Source organism: Chionomys nivalis, chromosome 21 (genome assembly GCF_950005125.1).
Source record: "Chionomys nivalis chromosome 21, mChiNiv1.1, whole genome shotgun sequence".
NCBI classification, from domain to species: domain Eukaryota; kingdom Metazoa; phylum Chordata; class Mammalia; order Rodentia; family Cricetidae; genus Chionomys; species Chionomys nivalis.
The window spans coordinates 41,767,188-41,781,543 of NC_080106.1; the positions used below are offsets into that span (position 1 = coordinate 41,767,188).

At 54.4% G+C, this 14,356-nt stretch overlaps 1 protein-coding gene across 4 annotated transcripts in view; it reads right to left on the reverse strand.

The window, feature by feature from the left end:
• Nucleotides 1-72: 72 nt before the first annotated feature.
• Nucleotides 73-14,356, reverse strand: part of Rfx1 (regulatory factor X1) — a 30,381-nt gene continuing 16,097 nt past the window's right edge. For all 4 annotated transcript variants that reach the window (XM_057753373.1, XM_057753374.1, XM_057753372.1 and 1 more), the window contains exons 7-21: nucleotides 13,407-13,499; nucleotides 11,905-11,999; nucleotides 9,481-9,847; nucleotides 6,948-7,129; nucleotides 6,246-6,365; nucleotides 5,820-5,932; nucleotides 4,695-4,813; nucleotides 4,461-4,570; nucleotides 4,223-4,374; nucleotides 4,052-4,149; nucleotides 2,207-2,356; nucleotides 1,911-2,119; nucleotides 1,541-1,694; nucleotides 1,420-1,465; nucleotides 73-1,298 (exon numbers count right to left, since the gene is read on the reverse strand). In XM_057753373.1, coding sequence (XP_057609356.1) covers nucleotides 1,129-1,298; nucleotides 1,420-1,465; nucleotides 1,541-1,694; nucleotides 1,911-2,119; nucleotides 2,207-2,356; nucleotides 4,052-4,149; nucleotides 4,223-4,374; nucleotides 4,461-4,570; nucleotides 4,695-4,813; nucleotides 5,820-5,932; nucleotides 6,246-6,365; nucleotides 6,948-7,129; nucleotides 9,481-9,847; nucleotides 11,905-11,999; nucleotides 13,407-13,499 — 2,178 coding nt within the window. In that variant the 3' untranslated portion in view covers nucleotides 73-1,128. The remainder of the gene's footprint in view (nucleotides 1,299-1,419; nucleotides 1,466-1,540; nucleotides 1,695-1,910; nucleotides 2,120-2,206; nucleotides 2,357-4,051; nucleotides 4,150-4,222; nucleotides 4,375-4,460; nucleotides 4,571-4,694; nucleotides 4,814-5,819; nucleotides 5,933-6,245; nucleotides 6,366-6,947; nucleotides 7,130-9,480; nucleotides 9,848-11,904; nucleotides 12,000-13,406; nucleotides 13,500-14,356) is intronic.

Sequence of the window (14,356 nt, forward strand, 5' to 3'; positions counted from 1 at the left end):
AGCCTGGCTCATGTCCTCTTTCTGTCCTCAACACACACACACCCCACCTTGATAGTCATCAGTAGACAAAGATCACAGCAGTATTTATTGTTTTAAGAAAGACTACAAAAAGGTAGAAAACAGCACACTAAACTACCACGCGCGTGGATACTTTCACCACTGGGAAGGGAGGCCCCAATGGGGCGTGTGCAGGACCACCCCAAAAGCTGTAGCACGCGGAGCACACAAAATAGTGATTTCTATACAATAGGCCGGATTTCCTTTTTTTTTTTCCATAAACATCTATCACAGATTGAAGACACTGAGAAAACGGGAACGGATAAGGCCATGATGGTTGGAAAAAAACCCAACGAGTTACTGACTCCGCTCAAGCGGCACTCACTAATCACAATAGTTACAGGGGTCAGGGGCACGGCACAGAGGAGAAGCATCTCTGGGAGCAGGTTTCGGTCACAAGCCAGTAGGGTGGAAGGCGCAGGGCGCGGCCTCAGGTCTGGAGCACCTGGCCCTGCAGCCAGCCGGATGCTCCTCTTTGGAAGCTGGAGGCCGGGGCCCTTCACAATATGCCCCTCTCTGGGCTGCGGGGCCAGGAGAACCCAGCTCTGGAGAAGGTGCGACACCCACAGCTTTAATTGCACTTATACCAAGAAAGGGGAGCAGTGGGGCTGCTGCTGCTGACAGTGGGGGTCCCCAAGTGCCACCCACCTGCGCCTGACCAGGCTCGGGTCTGCCCGGGCAGGCTGTGCAAAGCCAGAGAGCAGAATAAGTTAACAGTTCGCAGGGGAGGAGCCAGCCTGCTGCCCTCTGGGGTGGTGTAGGGGAACAGGGCTACGAGCTGGGGCAGGAGAGAGGGCACCTGGGCAGGCTCCTTAAGGCACGTCTTTGTGTCAGGGTTTGCAGCTCAGTTCTGCCCAGCCCAGCCCATGATTGTATCGGCTCCATGTGAGGGGAGGCTCCCCTAGCCTTCCCTGTCACAGGGACCCTCTCCAGCTCTGGTGTGGGCTGGAAGGGCGACAGTGAAGCCACAAAAGCTGAGGGACCGGACCCTGGCTCGGAGGGACTGACCCTGACCCTTGGAGGGACGGTAGCTGCGGGTAGGTGGGTGGATGGGGCAGGGATGTCTCGGGCTTAGCTGGAGGGCAGGGCCTGCACGAAGAGGCCACGTGTGTCAGTCCGTGCCAGCTTCGCAGGTGGCTCTAGGGCTTCTGGGCCCAGCGCGGGGGACTCGCTGCCAGCTGCCAGCGAGATGTCTTGTGGCAGCTCATCTTCACTTTCCTCTTCCTCCTCTTCCTCCTCGTCTGGAGCACAGGGAGCAAGCCCAGCTCAGCGAAAGACTGTGAAATTCTAGGGACACCTGGCCTCCCTGTCAGCGTGCCCACCCCTGGATCCCAGGTCCTAGGTGGGGACATGCATTATTACCTTTGTCAGGATCCAAGGGATTCAGCGAGGAGGTCAGGTTTGCAAACTGGAAGAAAAAGAAAAAGGTTAGGATTCCACTGCCTGGAGCCTACCCACGCACCCAGTACCTCATAGGGCGCACCTCTCCCATGACCGCGATTGGGGTCTCGCCCTTGGCCTGGGCCACACGGTGCTCGATCAGATAGTACATGTACTCATCATAGAGTAGCCGGATAAGATGGAAGGAGCCGAAACTGGCAGCGCTACGCAGGGTCAGGTCCCGGATTACCATGGAGCTGGGGAAAGTGACCAAGAGACTGTCAGGCCTGCAGGGCTGTTTTCCCAATGTCTTTTATGAGCTACAGGGCTTTCCCTAACCCGCTCACAACTCTTCACAAGCACACCGCTATAGGAAGGCTTACACACACACACACACACACACACACACACTGGGATTCCCACCCCTACTCCCACCCTGCCCCCGGCCTGAAGCCCGCAGTACAGGCGCGCACCTGTAGAAGGACCACTTGAGGAGGAAGAGCTTGGCCGCCTTGGGGAAGCCTGAACTGCCCTGGTAGGGCTTGAGCACCTGGCTCACGACGCCGTCCAGCCAGGCTGCCCATTGCTCCAGTGAGTTCTGCTGCTGCAGCGTCACTTTGAAGTCCTGCTCCAGACGCTGCACCACACGGTCCTCGCAGCGGCACACCCACGAGGCCTGCTCCTGGAGCATAGCAGCAGCTAGCTGCTCAGCTTTCTCACCCGGTGCCCCTCTACCCTGCCCCGCCCCAGTCCCATGGTGCTTGCTCACCTGCACATTTGCGAAGTCCACACGGTTGAGGTCGCTCAGCATCTGGTTGATCTGCGCCGTATTCTGCAACACGGCCCGTGCTGCCTGTGCCAAGTGGTTGAGTGACGTGTAGCGTCGCAGCGTCTGTGCAAAGGCGCCAGCTGCTGCTACCTGCACGGGAGACAGTAGGCTAGTGGCTTCCACACAAACCTTGCCTGGCCCGGACTCACCTGTTGCTACCCAAACCCTTTCTTAAAGCCAGAAGGGTTGCATTACCGCTTCTGTTTGGAGACCAGGGGTGGAGTTCCAGTCCTGGCGTGGGTCAAACATCTGTGCCGACTAGGACTACTATTTTTCTATTTATTTCTTGGTTTTTCGAGACAGGGCTTCTCTACGTAGCCCTGGCCATTCTGGACCAGGTTGGCTTCAAACTCAGTGATTCGCCTGCCTCTGCCTCCTGAGTGCTGGAATTTAAGGCATGAACCACCACCAGTTATTTTTCTATTTATTTTGTGTTTGTGTGATGGTCCATTTATGAAAGACAGAGGGTAACTTGAGGTTGTCAATCCTCTTCCGTGAGGGTCTGGGATCAAATTCAGGTTATCAGGTAGGGAAGGTAAGCTTTTACGCTCGGAGCCATCTCCCTGGCCCTGGCATTTTTTACTGTGTGTGTATGCTGGATCCATGTTCATACGAAGTGTGTATTCCAGCACTGAGATTCACTGCCAAGCACAAAGTAACTGGGGTGTTTTTGGTTTTCCTTCTGTCTTGCCCTCTGTGCTGGGGTTACAGCTGTACATCCTCATGCCACCTCACGCCACTTTCAACACAAAGCCCCGCCCCTCTGGTGCTGAGGCTGGAGCCCAAGGCCCTGCACAAACTAGGCAAACGCTGTCCCATTGAGCTCTATATGCAAGGGTAAATTCCTGCTTCAATCAGAGCAGCCTTGGATCCCTGCTCCATGAGGGTGCCTATCATCATGAACCCCACTTTGCCATCAGCCCTTAAAGAATGCACACCACATGGACCGACGACTGTGCGGCTCACCAATCTGAAGGCCTTCCTTCTGTACCTGCTACGCTCGCCAGCTCTCCCTGTCTTTCTGTCTAGGTGAGGGTGGAGGTGCATCTCTGGGCTGGAGGTGCAGCTCAGTGGTAGAGTGCTTACCTCCCTACTGTGCATGAGGCCCTGGGTTCCATCTCCAGCACCAGATAACAGGAAGTAGACACCAGAGCAAGCGCATCTTGGTGGATGTACAGCATCAATGAGGTGCTATCTCCTTACACATAAAGAAAACAAAAATATCTCTCTCTGAACAGCTAAGTTACTTCCTTCAGTCAAGAACAGAGCTTCCATTTGTTGTTGTTTTTTTTTTTGTTTTGTTTTTTTGCTTTTTTGGGTTTTTTTGTTTTGTTTTGTTTGTTTTTTCAAGACAGGAGCCTGTCTTGGAACTTGCTCTGTAGACCAGGCTGGCCTCAAACTCACAGAGATCTGCCTACCTCTGCCTCTCAAGTGCTGGGATTAAAGGCGTGTGCCACCACCACCCAGCTTGTTCATGTGGTTTTACTGTTTTGAGACAGGGTCTCTGGCCTTGCACAGGAGCTACAGGTATGGCCACCATTCACTATGCTTTATGCTGTTTCAGAATTCAGTCTTGCTGGGCACAGTGGGGCACACCTTTAATCCCAGCACTGAGTTCTAGACCAGCCAGGGCCACATAGTAAATAAGACTCTGCCTCAGCCAATCAGTCAGTCAGTCAATCAATCAATAATGTTTTAAGTGCTAAAACCCTGGGAGCCTCTCAGCAATGGGTCCAGAAGGTGTACAGAACAGGACAATGCCCGTCTGTCCAGTCCAGCCCTCACCTTCACCCGCAGCATCTCCTCAGGGATGTTCACCATGGCATGGGTGAGCCAGCTCTCCAGGCTCTTGGCAAAGTTCCGAATTGCTTGGGTCAAGGCACCTGTGGAGGATGGGGTGCTGGTCAGGGTGGACAGGGGCACCTTCTGGAAAGAGGTACAGCCACTGGCACTCACTGGGGATGGGCCGCAGAACGTCAGGGATGAGGATCTCCACCAGGCCCTGGTACAGCACGTTGTCACAGCGCTTGGTCCACTGCAGCACGGGCTGGAACTTGGAGAGGAGCACCAGACTGGCTCTGGGCAGCCGCTTCTCTGCCTCATCATGCCTGTAGGAGCCCACCCAAAGTCCAGTCAAGGGCATGTGTAACCCCTACATGTGGGGGTCACCCCCTTCCAAGCCCTGGGGACTCACACGGCCAGCGGTGGTGCCTCGTTAGGCTGGCTAAGGTTATATCTCCAAAAGGTCTTCCACAGTGTTTCCACCAGCGTGAACTGGAGATTTACCATGACATCCACAATGGCCTGCAGGGGGACAGGACTTCACAATGGGGAATGGGACAGGGCCAGCATGGGGCTTCCTGTCAAGAAGCCAGCTGCATTCAAGGCTGGTGCACCCACCCACCCACTCACCACCTGACTGCCCTACCTCACAGTGTTCCCGGTACAGGACCTGGAAGGCCTTGACATCCCCGGGGCCGACACCCTCAGGCAGCACTTTGCCCTGGAGATCCAGCTCAACAAAATCAGGGAGACTCCTGGAGGCATCTAGGGGTAGGGGCAACATGAGGCCGTGTCCACCTGCTGACCTCTCCTAGTCACCTGTCTTCCTCCCAATGTGTCATCCCCATGTATGCAGTGGAACATGAGGCTCAAGCAGGGTGAGCTACTGGCCCAAGGCCCCATGGCCTCCTCCACAGAGCAGATGACGTGCTTGTCCTGCTGAGTGCTGCTTCTGACTGGTCCTTAGACACCAAGTGCCAGGCAGCCCCCTGCCAAGCAAGCAGGGGTCTAAAGGCCCTATTAATACCACAGGGACACGGGTTAGGGTTAGCATGGATCACCAGGGCCACCCTTGACTCTGAGCATCATCTGCACATCCCTTCAATCCCCGCCACCGTGTCACCGTGTGGCCGTGTGACAGTGTCACCAGTAGGCCTTGTTTTCCCCTTGTTACATCTTTTGTGTGTGTAGAAACTGAACACACATTGCGCCCTCAGTTACTACTCCTAGTCACATGACACAGAGCTGAAGACCAACAAGGGTGGAGCGCCTGTCAAGTTAGGGGACCACTGTTGGGCCATCCAAGGCATTACCTGCTGGTGTGGGATTCAGAATTACCGGGCTGCGCTGGGTGCACAGACAGAAAAATGACAGAAAGGAACGGGATGGTGCACACCCTGGGATCCCAGCACTGTGGAGGCTGAGGAGAAAGACTCACGAATTCTAGGTCAGCCCTGATTAGACAGTGAGACCTCGTCTCCAAAGTACAGGGTGGGCTAGGCACGGTGGCCCACACCTTTAATCCCAGCTCTGAGGAAGCAGAGGCAAGTGGATCTCTGTGAGCTGGAGGCCAGCATGGTCTACATCGTGAATTTCAGACTAGCCAGGACTATACAGTGAAACCCTGTCTAAACGCCCACCCACAAAAATGGGGTTGGGAAATCTTAGAGAAGGTTTCTGGGGATAGAACAATCCCACAAAGACAGACTCCCCCTGTGGGCCCTCCTGAGTCCCCGGGACAGGCTGCATTGCCCTGCCCATCGGCTCTCACCCAGGAACTGCTGGTACTGCTGCACCTGGGCGCTGATGTCTGACAGCCCTGTGCTCTGCTGCCCCACGGCAACACCGTTGGCCACGCCCTCCATCTTCTGGATGGGCTTGAGCCTGGAGGGGAAGGGGTAGTGGGGTGGCTGGTGGGGTGATGGGCCAGCTGGGATGAGGGGGTTAAGCCACCTGGTGGGGGGGGTAAGCCCAGCTGTGTGGGGATGAGGTTCTTGAGGGAATGGGCTGGGTGGGGATGGGAAGCAGGTGAGGACTGATGGAGGGTGGTTGGTAGTAAATGATGGGTCACCTGGAAGGGATAAGTCACCTGGTGGGGGGATGGGCAGGCTGATGAGACTCGCCTAGGGCATGGTCAAATGGTACAGTATAGCCGCCTTGGCAGCTCCTGCTCAGTTCCAGAGCAGGAGGCTCCTACCTCTGTTTCTGGGAGAAGGGCTGGCCTCGCATGGCCATGTGTTGCTGGTCCTCCATCAGCCGCAGCAGGGGTGAGCTGGCTTTGATCCGCAAGCCATAATAATGGTATTTGGAGTTGCCCCTGGGAAGAAGTGGTGAGGTGCTTTACCAGCTGGGCAAGATACTGGGGTTCTCACACAGCTTTCCTTTCACTTAGGGGCCTGGGCAGAAAAAGGTACCCCGCTGAGCTGAAGAAGGAAGGACATCAGGTACCAGGACTGAGGACAGGGCAGTAGGAGTCACCGCTTACTGCCAACTCTGACACCAAGCAAGCACATGGCTGTTGGTCGTAAGGGCATGTGAGGCACTTATACTGAGCATGTAACCCCAGTTTACCCCGACCCTTCGGAGGGTGTTCCTGAAAGCTTGGACAGACATGAGAAAGCTGAGACAAAGATCAAGTACATCACCAAGGACAGTATGAACGAACGGATGAATGCATGTAACGATGCCTGAGCTACTAACTGGAAGAGAGATGAGCAGGCCAAGGGGTAACCGAGTAAGGAGATGGAGGTAGGCACAAGAATTAGGGCTGCGTGGAGTGAGCAGGAGCAAGGGGTTCTGGTCCTGTGGTTCGAGACCACCTGGAGTTGAGGTGGATCATGTGGGCAGAGAGCATATGCCCTTGGGGCCCAGGGCAGCTGAGGGTGGGGGTGGGGCAAACCTGGTGCCCAGGCGGCGCGTGCGCAGACCCATGAATACCGAGCGGATGAGCTTGCCGAAAGAGGCGGCATTAACTGGCTCCAGCTTCTGCTCCTGGCAGTGCAGCAGGTAGTGGCAGTAGAGGGTGCTCCGCGGCAGGCTCACGCCCTCGGCGGTCTCATAATTGTCCAGGAGCCACTGGACCTGGGGTACATGAGAGGACAGGGCAGTGCTGACAATTCTCGGCATCCTCTGAGACCGTGTGGCTGTGTGCTCTGAAACTACTTTCACTGTGGTTTGGACAGCCACCCTGGCCGGCTGTAAGGCACACATCCTGTCACGGTATTCCTGGGAACTACAGTCTTTCAAAGTTTCTAGAACAGCACTGACCAATACACTCGCCACCTACAGCTACTTAAAGACAAAGCTGTTAATATACGAGGAATGAAAATCAGTCTCCCGAGGTCACAGACTAGGAGTCCATCTAGAAGTGACATTATAGAGACAGATACGAGATTCATGGTTCTTGGGGGAGATAGAAGAGGGCAAATATGAAGTGATGAGATCTCTGAGGGTAAAACAGCCTGCATTTTCCCACATTGCTCCGACAGAACCTAGCACCTCACACAGGCAGGCAAGCCTTCCCTGCTTTATTTATGTATCCTGACTGTGGCAGGTTTCTCTCCACATTTACAATCACATACATTGGGGAACTGAGGCAGAAGGATCACAAATTCAGGGCCATCCTGGGCTACAAAGGGGGATCTGTCTTAAAAACAAAAGACAGAAACCACCCTGGTAGCAAACTAAGATTTCTGGATTGGATGCTGTCTGTTAGGGAAGTGGGACTGAGCAGGGAGCCCAGGAAAGTGTGCAATGTGCATTTCTCAGCGCATTTTATTAAAACTTTTTGTTTATGTGTGCGTTTAAGGGTTCATATGAGCGGACACACAGGAGCATGTGTGTACAGGCCAAAGGCTGACAGCTGCTGTCTTCCCCAGTTGCTGTCTGCTTTGTTTCTGCTATTGTTTTTATTTTATATGTATGAGTGTTTTGCCTACATGTATATCTGTATACCATATTGCCTGGCCCCCATAGGAGCCAGAAGGGGGGTGTCAGATCCCCTGGAATTAGAGTTACAGACAATTGAGAACTGTCATGTGGGTGCTGGGAATTGAACCCAGGTCCTCCAGACGAGTAGCCAGTGTTCCTAACCACTGAACCATCTCTCCAGCCCCACCCCACCTTGTGTTTTTGAGAAAGCATCTCTCACTAAAGTCTGGCTGGCTATGAGGCACCTCCCTGCCTCTGCCATCCTCGCATTTGGGTTATAACCCTACAGAGGTGCTGGGGACTCGAACTCAGAACCTCCCGCTTTCACAGCAAGCCCTTGACTACAGGGCCATTTCCTAGCCCCTTTCTGTTAACTGTTCTTGTTAAATGTTCCTTTATTTATTCTGTGAGGATGGAATGCATGTGATGGTCAGGGGAGCTGGTTCTCTCCTACCACATCAGTTCCAGGAACTGAACTCAGGCAGTCAGTGCCTTTATCCGCCGAGCCGCCTCAGCAATCTGTGTGTCTACAGAAAGAAATCCATGCTCTGTGTCCCCAGCTGGCTTCCCACGTGTTCCCAGCCTGCTCCTGACTGCCCAGTGCTGGGATCGTGGCCCATGCCACCCAGTCAGTGCATGCTGTCCTTTTTATAGCTTCCTGCGAATCTAAATTCTTTCAAAACAAGTACCTGGAAAAAGAAAAAGAAACCAAAAAAACCACATAACACAGTTTCTCAGTGCCCTTAATCATGTGGGCTCAACGGCACACAGGGCAAGGGACGTCTGTCCCAGGCTCGAAGAACTCCGCCTCCTCAGAACCTGCTCATTCTACTGGCATGTGTGGGGTTTTGTTTTTGGTTTTTTTTTTTTTGGTTGGTTTGGTATTTCAAGATAGGGTATCTCTGGGTAGCCCTGGCTATCCTGGAACTTGCTCTGTAGATGGCCTCAAACTTACAGAGATCTGCCTGCTCTGCCTCCCAAGTGCTGGGATTAAAGGCGTGCGCCACCTCACCCAGTGGCATGTGCATTTTAAGCAGCACCTGAGGACCCACAGGGCTGTGAAATCACATGGTTCATAGCACAGTCTTCTAAAACAGACTAAACAAACTAGTGAAGACTAGCAACCAGGGTGCCCTGGTATGTAGGGGATGTGTCTGTGGAGGGTGGGGGAGACGATGACAGGTGTTCTGACCCAACCCACGGTTCCTATTGGCTGGCCTGACTGGGGCTGGAATTCAGCACCACCAACACTAACTCTAGGAGCCCACATCTCACCACCAATTCTGATTAAGGACATTTCGGGAGTTGTCCCTAGAGCGTCACACAGCTGATGAGCATCACCTAAGGCTACATTGCATGGGACATCGGGGCTCCTGGGTCAGATGACCACTGGACCACGACCACTGAGTCTCTATACCCTGATTATAGCCAAAGCCCCCCCGCCCCGCCCTGCCCCCGAGTGCTCACCTCCCATCTCCTCTAAGTAGGGCTACATCACTTACTGTGGCTGGTGAGGCACGGGTGGTGTGGGAGTAAGACTGGCTGGCGTTGCCTAGCATGTAGCCGCCTTGGATCACGTAGGTGCCTGCTCCACTGCTGCCGCTGCTGCCACTGCCGCTGCCACTGCTGCCACCTCCCCCGCTGCCTCCTGCACCCACGCTGCTGTTGCTGGCCCCAGCCTCGCTGCTGGAGGAGCTGGCGACAATCGGGCTGCCGGACACATACATGGGCACTGAGCCGCTGCTGGCCACAGTCTGGGAAGTGGCCGGTGTGCTGACCTGGGGGGCTGCGCCTGAAGCCTCATAGTAGCTGGTGCCTGCTGGCTGTGTGTAGATCGGCGTCTCAGGGTAGGGGTAGGTGCTAGAGCGGCTGCAAGAATCAAACATGAGGCCATGATCAGTGAGCCCTGCACAGAAAGTAGGGATTCCAGGGGAGGACCAGAGAAGCCACAGAGCATCAGTGTGGCCACCTTCACATATAAGGGATGGGGATGGCCTGAGCACTGAATGAGCAACCATTTCTTGTTTATTTTCTAAAAACTATATATTTATTTGTTACTTGGAGGGGCACACATAAACTATGGTCTATGTGTAGAGGTCAGAGGACAACTTGTGGGAGCTGCATCTCTCCTTTCGCCACGTGGGTCCTGGAGATTTAACTCAGGTCGTAAGGTTGGAGGCACGTGCCTGCTGAGCCATCTCACGGGCCCTCTGTGGGTGACTTACACCGGCCTATGCGGCAGCAGTCTGGGACAAGTGTCATTTCCCTTACTGCAGAAGTGGAGGAGATACAGTGGGGTCCAGAGTGTCAAGTACAACACACACATGCTGCCCCCAGGAACAAGTAAGCTCGGGGTTCAGGGGAGGGAAACCCAGAGGACTGTGGGCAGGCAGAGGAGCGCCTGTGCCACCTACCTCTTCCTGGCAGGGAGCTGCCCTTCAACCTAGAGCGTGTACTGAGACACTGCCCTGTAACACAAGCTGCAGCTCAACTGCAACCGCAGGAAGACATCAATAAACCTGGCCCATCTTAGCAGGCTGCAAACCAAAGAGGGCTAGGGAAGGCTGAGGAGAGTGAAGATGGCCGCCTGGACGTCCTCCTAAACCAGGCACCACTGGGCAAGCAGAGACAAGAGGTTTGAATGGTAGCAAAAGACCACCCTAAGTGCACGTAGAGGGCTCTGTGGAGAGGCAGAGCCACCTCTGTTTCAATCTTGGAGCCCTCTCAAAATGTCAGTGATTAAGACATGAAAACTTGAGTCAGGCGGATGGGTCAGTAGGCAGGGGTGCCGCCCAACAAGCCTGAAGACCTGGTTTTGAGTCCCAAATCGCACATAGCAAACAGACTCCAATGTTGGCCTCTGCACTGCACTTACTACATGGTGCATGCACACATACGCACGCACACATACACCCTGTACACACACACACACACAAACACACACGAGGGCCAGGAAGATGGCTCTGGGGTGACAGATGCATGCCAGCCACCATGCTGGGCTCTTATGTAGGTTTGAGATCTGACCTCAGGGTCTCATGTTTAATAAGCAGGGCATCTCCCCAGGCCCCAAGGAAAATTTTGAGACAGAATAGTCAGCCTGTGTTTCTGAAAAAAGAAATGGATCATTTCTTTTATATTTTGGCTTTTTGGAGACAGGACCTAATTGTGCTAACTAGCCTTCAACTCAAGATCTTCCTAGAGACTAGCAAGATGACTCAGGAGGTAAGGGTGTCTGACACTAAGCCTGAGGAACTATGTTTGACCCCTGGGACCCATGGGATGGAGAGAAAACAGACTCCTCGGGTTGTTCTTTGAGCTCCATGTGCACCATGACATACACATGTCTTCCCCTTGCACATAAATGAATCAATCTAAAAAAAAAATCCTCCTGTCTGTCTCCCCAGTGCTGCTGAAACAGGACACTCTGTAGGACACTAAGGGTCAGACCTGAGAACTGAAGAACTGCTTTTTTCTGCTTAATATAGATAAATTTAGCCAGGCAGTGGTGGTGAACGCCTTTAATCCCAGCACTTCAGGAGCAGAAGATGAAGATCTGCCTGTCTCTGCTCCTGAGTGCTGGGATTAAAGGTGTGTGCCACCCCCTAGCAAAAAAGAAAAACTTATATTGTAAAAATATATGTATAAATATTTATATATATATCATATGTATACTTACATGTATGTTCTTTTCCTTTTTCCTTCTAAAATAGCCATCTAACCACACAGCCTGTAATTAGAGGAGCCTTCCCAGCTGGCCAGTGTCCATTTTGGTACCAGCAGCCTATATCCCAGGTAGGTGGCTGCCCTGGGAAGTTCCCATGGGGGTAAGGCTACCACCGAAGCCTTGAATGCCAGTTGGGAGCTAGAGCTGTGGTCTGGCGCCCTAAGCAGATGTGCGCCCTCCCTCCATCATTCTGTCCACTTACATGGCGCTGGCTGAGTAGCTGGCGTCGCCGCCCTCCACATACTGCACCTGGCTCGGGTACACATGTGGGACAGGCACCTGCTGCAGCTGCTGTACCTGAAGCCGGGAGAGCGGGGCAGTGGGTCAGCGCTGGCCACATCCAGTCTCCCTGACCCCGAGATAAACCCCAGGTGGAAGGGTGAGCATCAGGGTTCTCTGAATAGTATGGGCCAGAGGTGCAAACTGAAGAGGGAAGGCCAGGCCTTGGCCTCAGCTGTGGCTGAGAAATGGGAGGTGCTGGGATTCTCTGCTTTGGTTGGGAACAACAAAGAGGTTGCGGATGCTGATGGGCAAGGGAAGGGACGCGAGATAGGATTCTACAATGGATTTGGAAGGTGGGAAACACAGGCACGTGTGTGTCTTGTTTGTAATTAAAAACAGGGCCCGAGGGGCTTCTGGAAACCTGAAAGTTTCCCAAGCAGAATATTCAGGGTGGAGCCTGGAGCGGGGTCGGTTCACGGGACTGAATCTGAAAGAACCGACACCACCTTAGGGGCGGGTACTGGATAGCCCACCTCCAACCCCAACCCTGATTTGCAGGGGCGCAGCCTGGGACTCAGTTCCTGAGGCAGAACCTGGAATGACTGACAGCAGTTTGGAGGGCGGGACAGACGTCTCACCCCTCCCTCCTTGGACTGCAGGGGCGGAGCCTGAGACCTGGACTTCGCTTAGAGGCGGGCAGGACGCCCCGCCCCGACCGCCCTCCGACCCCCACCGTGTCCGCTGTTCGCCGCCACCTACTTTGAGGGCGGTGCCGAACACTAGCACCTGGGGTATTCTGTGGATCCTGACCCTCAGGTCGGGGCTGGCTCGGGCAGAGAGCCCCGGCAGTGGCTCGAAGACTACCCTCTGCAGCGGCAGGAGCAGGTGTGGGGGCAGCACGCCCACCAGCTCCACCCACTGCTCCACGCCCGGCTCGTAATGGGGCAGCGGCTGCTCAGGGATGCCTAGCTGCGAGGCCTCGCCACAGCACGCTGGCCCGGGCCCGGGAGGCCGGGGCGGAGGCTCCGGCGGCGGCGTGGGCCGGGATTCTCGCTGCTCTGCCTTCCTAGCGGGAAACTGACTGCCTGAGCTCTGGAGGACAAACAGAGACACTGGGGGGTCACCGGGCTGTGTGCACACGGCCAACCGGCTGAAGATTCCCCACCTGGTGTCTTGTTAGGGACGTGAGGAATGGACTGGGCAGTATCAGAAAGAAGCGGGATTCAAATCCAGACCTCTCCTAACAAGCCCCTTGTCCTGAGCGGTCAGGTGCCCGGATGGGGATTCAGAATGGAGTCAGCTGCCCAGGGCCCGAGGGAAGCCTGACTTGTGCAGGCCTTCAAATCTCGAGGGCTCCCATTTGTCTCTGACCTTCCGGGCCCCAAGATGGCTCCATTCCTCCCTCGGGATTTGGTGCCTGTACCCCCAACCACAGCCCAGCCCCAGTCTGATTGCCCCAACACAGAGAGATGAGACACGCACCTCTTGAGCAACGTGAACTGGCTGCAGTCCCTGCACGGTCAGCTGCTGTACCGGGCCAGCTTTGGTCTGTGGAGTGGCCTGGACTACTGACCTCTGGGAAAAAAAAGAGGCAAGTCGGACTATGGTAACCATGGCAACCAGGGCAGCAAGTCCCATGCACGCGTGGGAACCTCAGATCAGCCCCCTAGGGAAAAGGCTGCCATTTCCCCAGGCAGAGGGCAGCCTTTCCCTGTGGGGTCCAGCAACACAGGCCTTCCAGGTTCCTTACTGCTTGACGCTTGGCTATCTGGAGGTTCAGAGTGATTCTAGCCCAAGGAGGGAAGAATCTGTGAATCCTTTGGGTTGGGTGGTTTCTGTTTCCTCTAGGGAAGAGTCTCTATGGCTTTGGCCGATTTTTCAGCCTAGTAGTGGGGAACTTGGGGCCTTATGCATGCTAGACAAGCCCTCTACCACTAAGCTAAATCCCCAGCACTTTTTTTCAATTTTTGTTCTGAATCAGGGTCTGACTACATTGCCCAGATGGCCTTGAAGTTGAGCTCTCCTGGCCTCAGCCTATCAAGTAGCTTAAACTATGAGGGCACACAAAATCTGTCTCATCCTCTTTTTTGAGGCCAAAAATCCCAAAAGTTAAGCAGTTAACAAGGACAAACAAGACCACCCTTGCCTCTTGGTCTGCTCAGGCCACTGTGGCTGGCACTGGGGAATTTGGCTTCCTTTGGAAGGTTGGGCACATCCTGAGCATGGTAGACTTGAGAGATGGCTCAATGGTTAAGAGAACTGGCTGTTCTTCCCGAGGACCCAAGTTCAATTCCTAGCACCCACATGGCAGCTCACAACTGTCTTTAGCTCCACTTCTGGGTACACACATGGTACACACATACATGCAAGCAAAACACCCATACACATTAAAAACAATATTAAAAACCTGAGGCCTCACCCTGACACGTCAA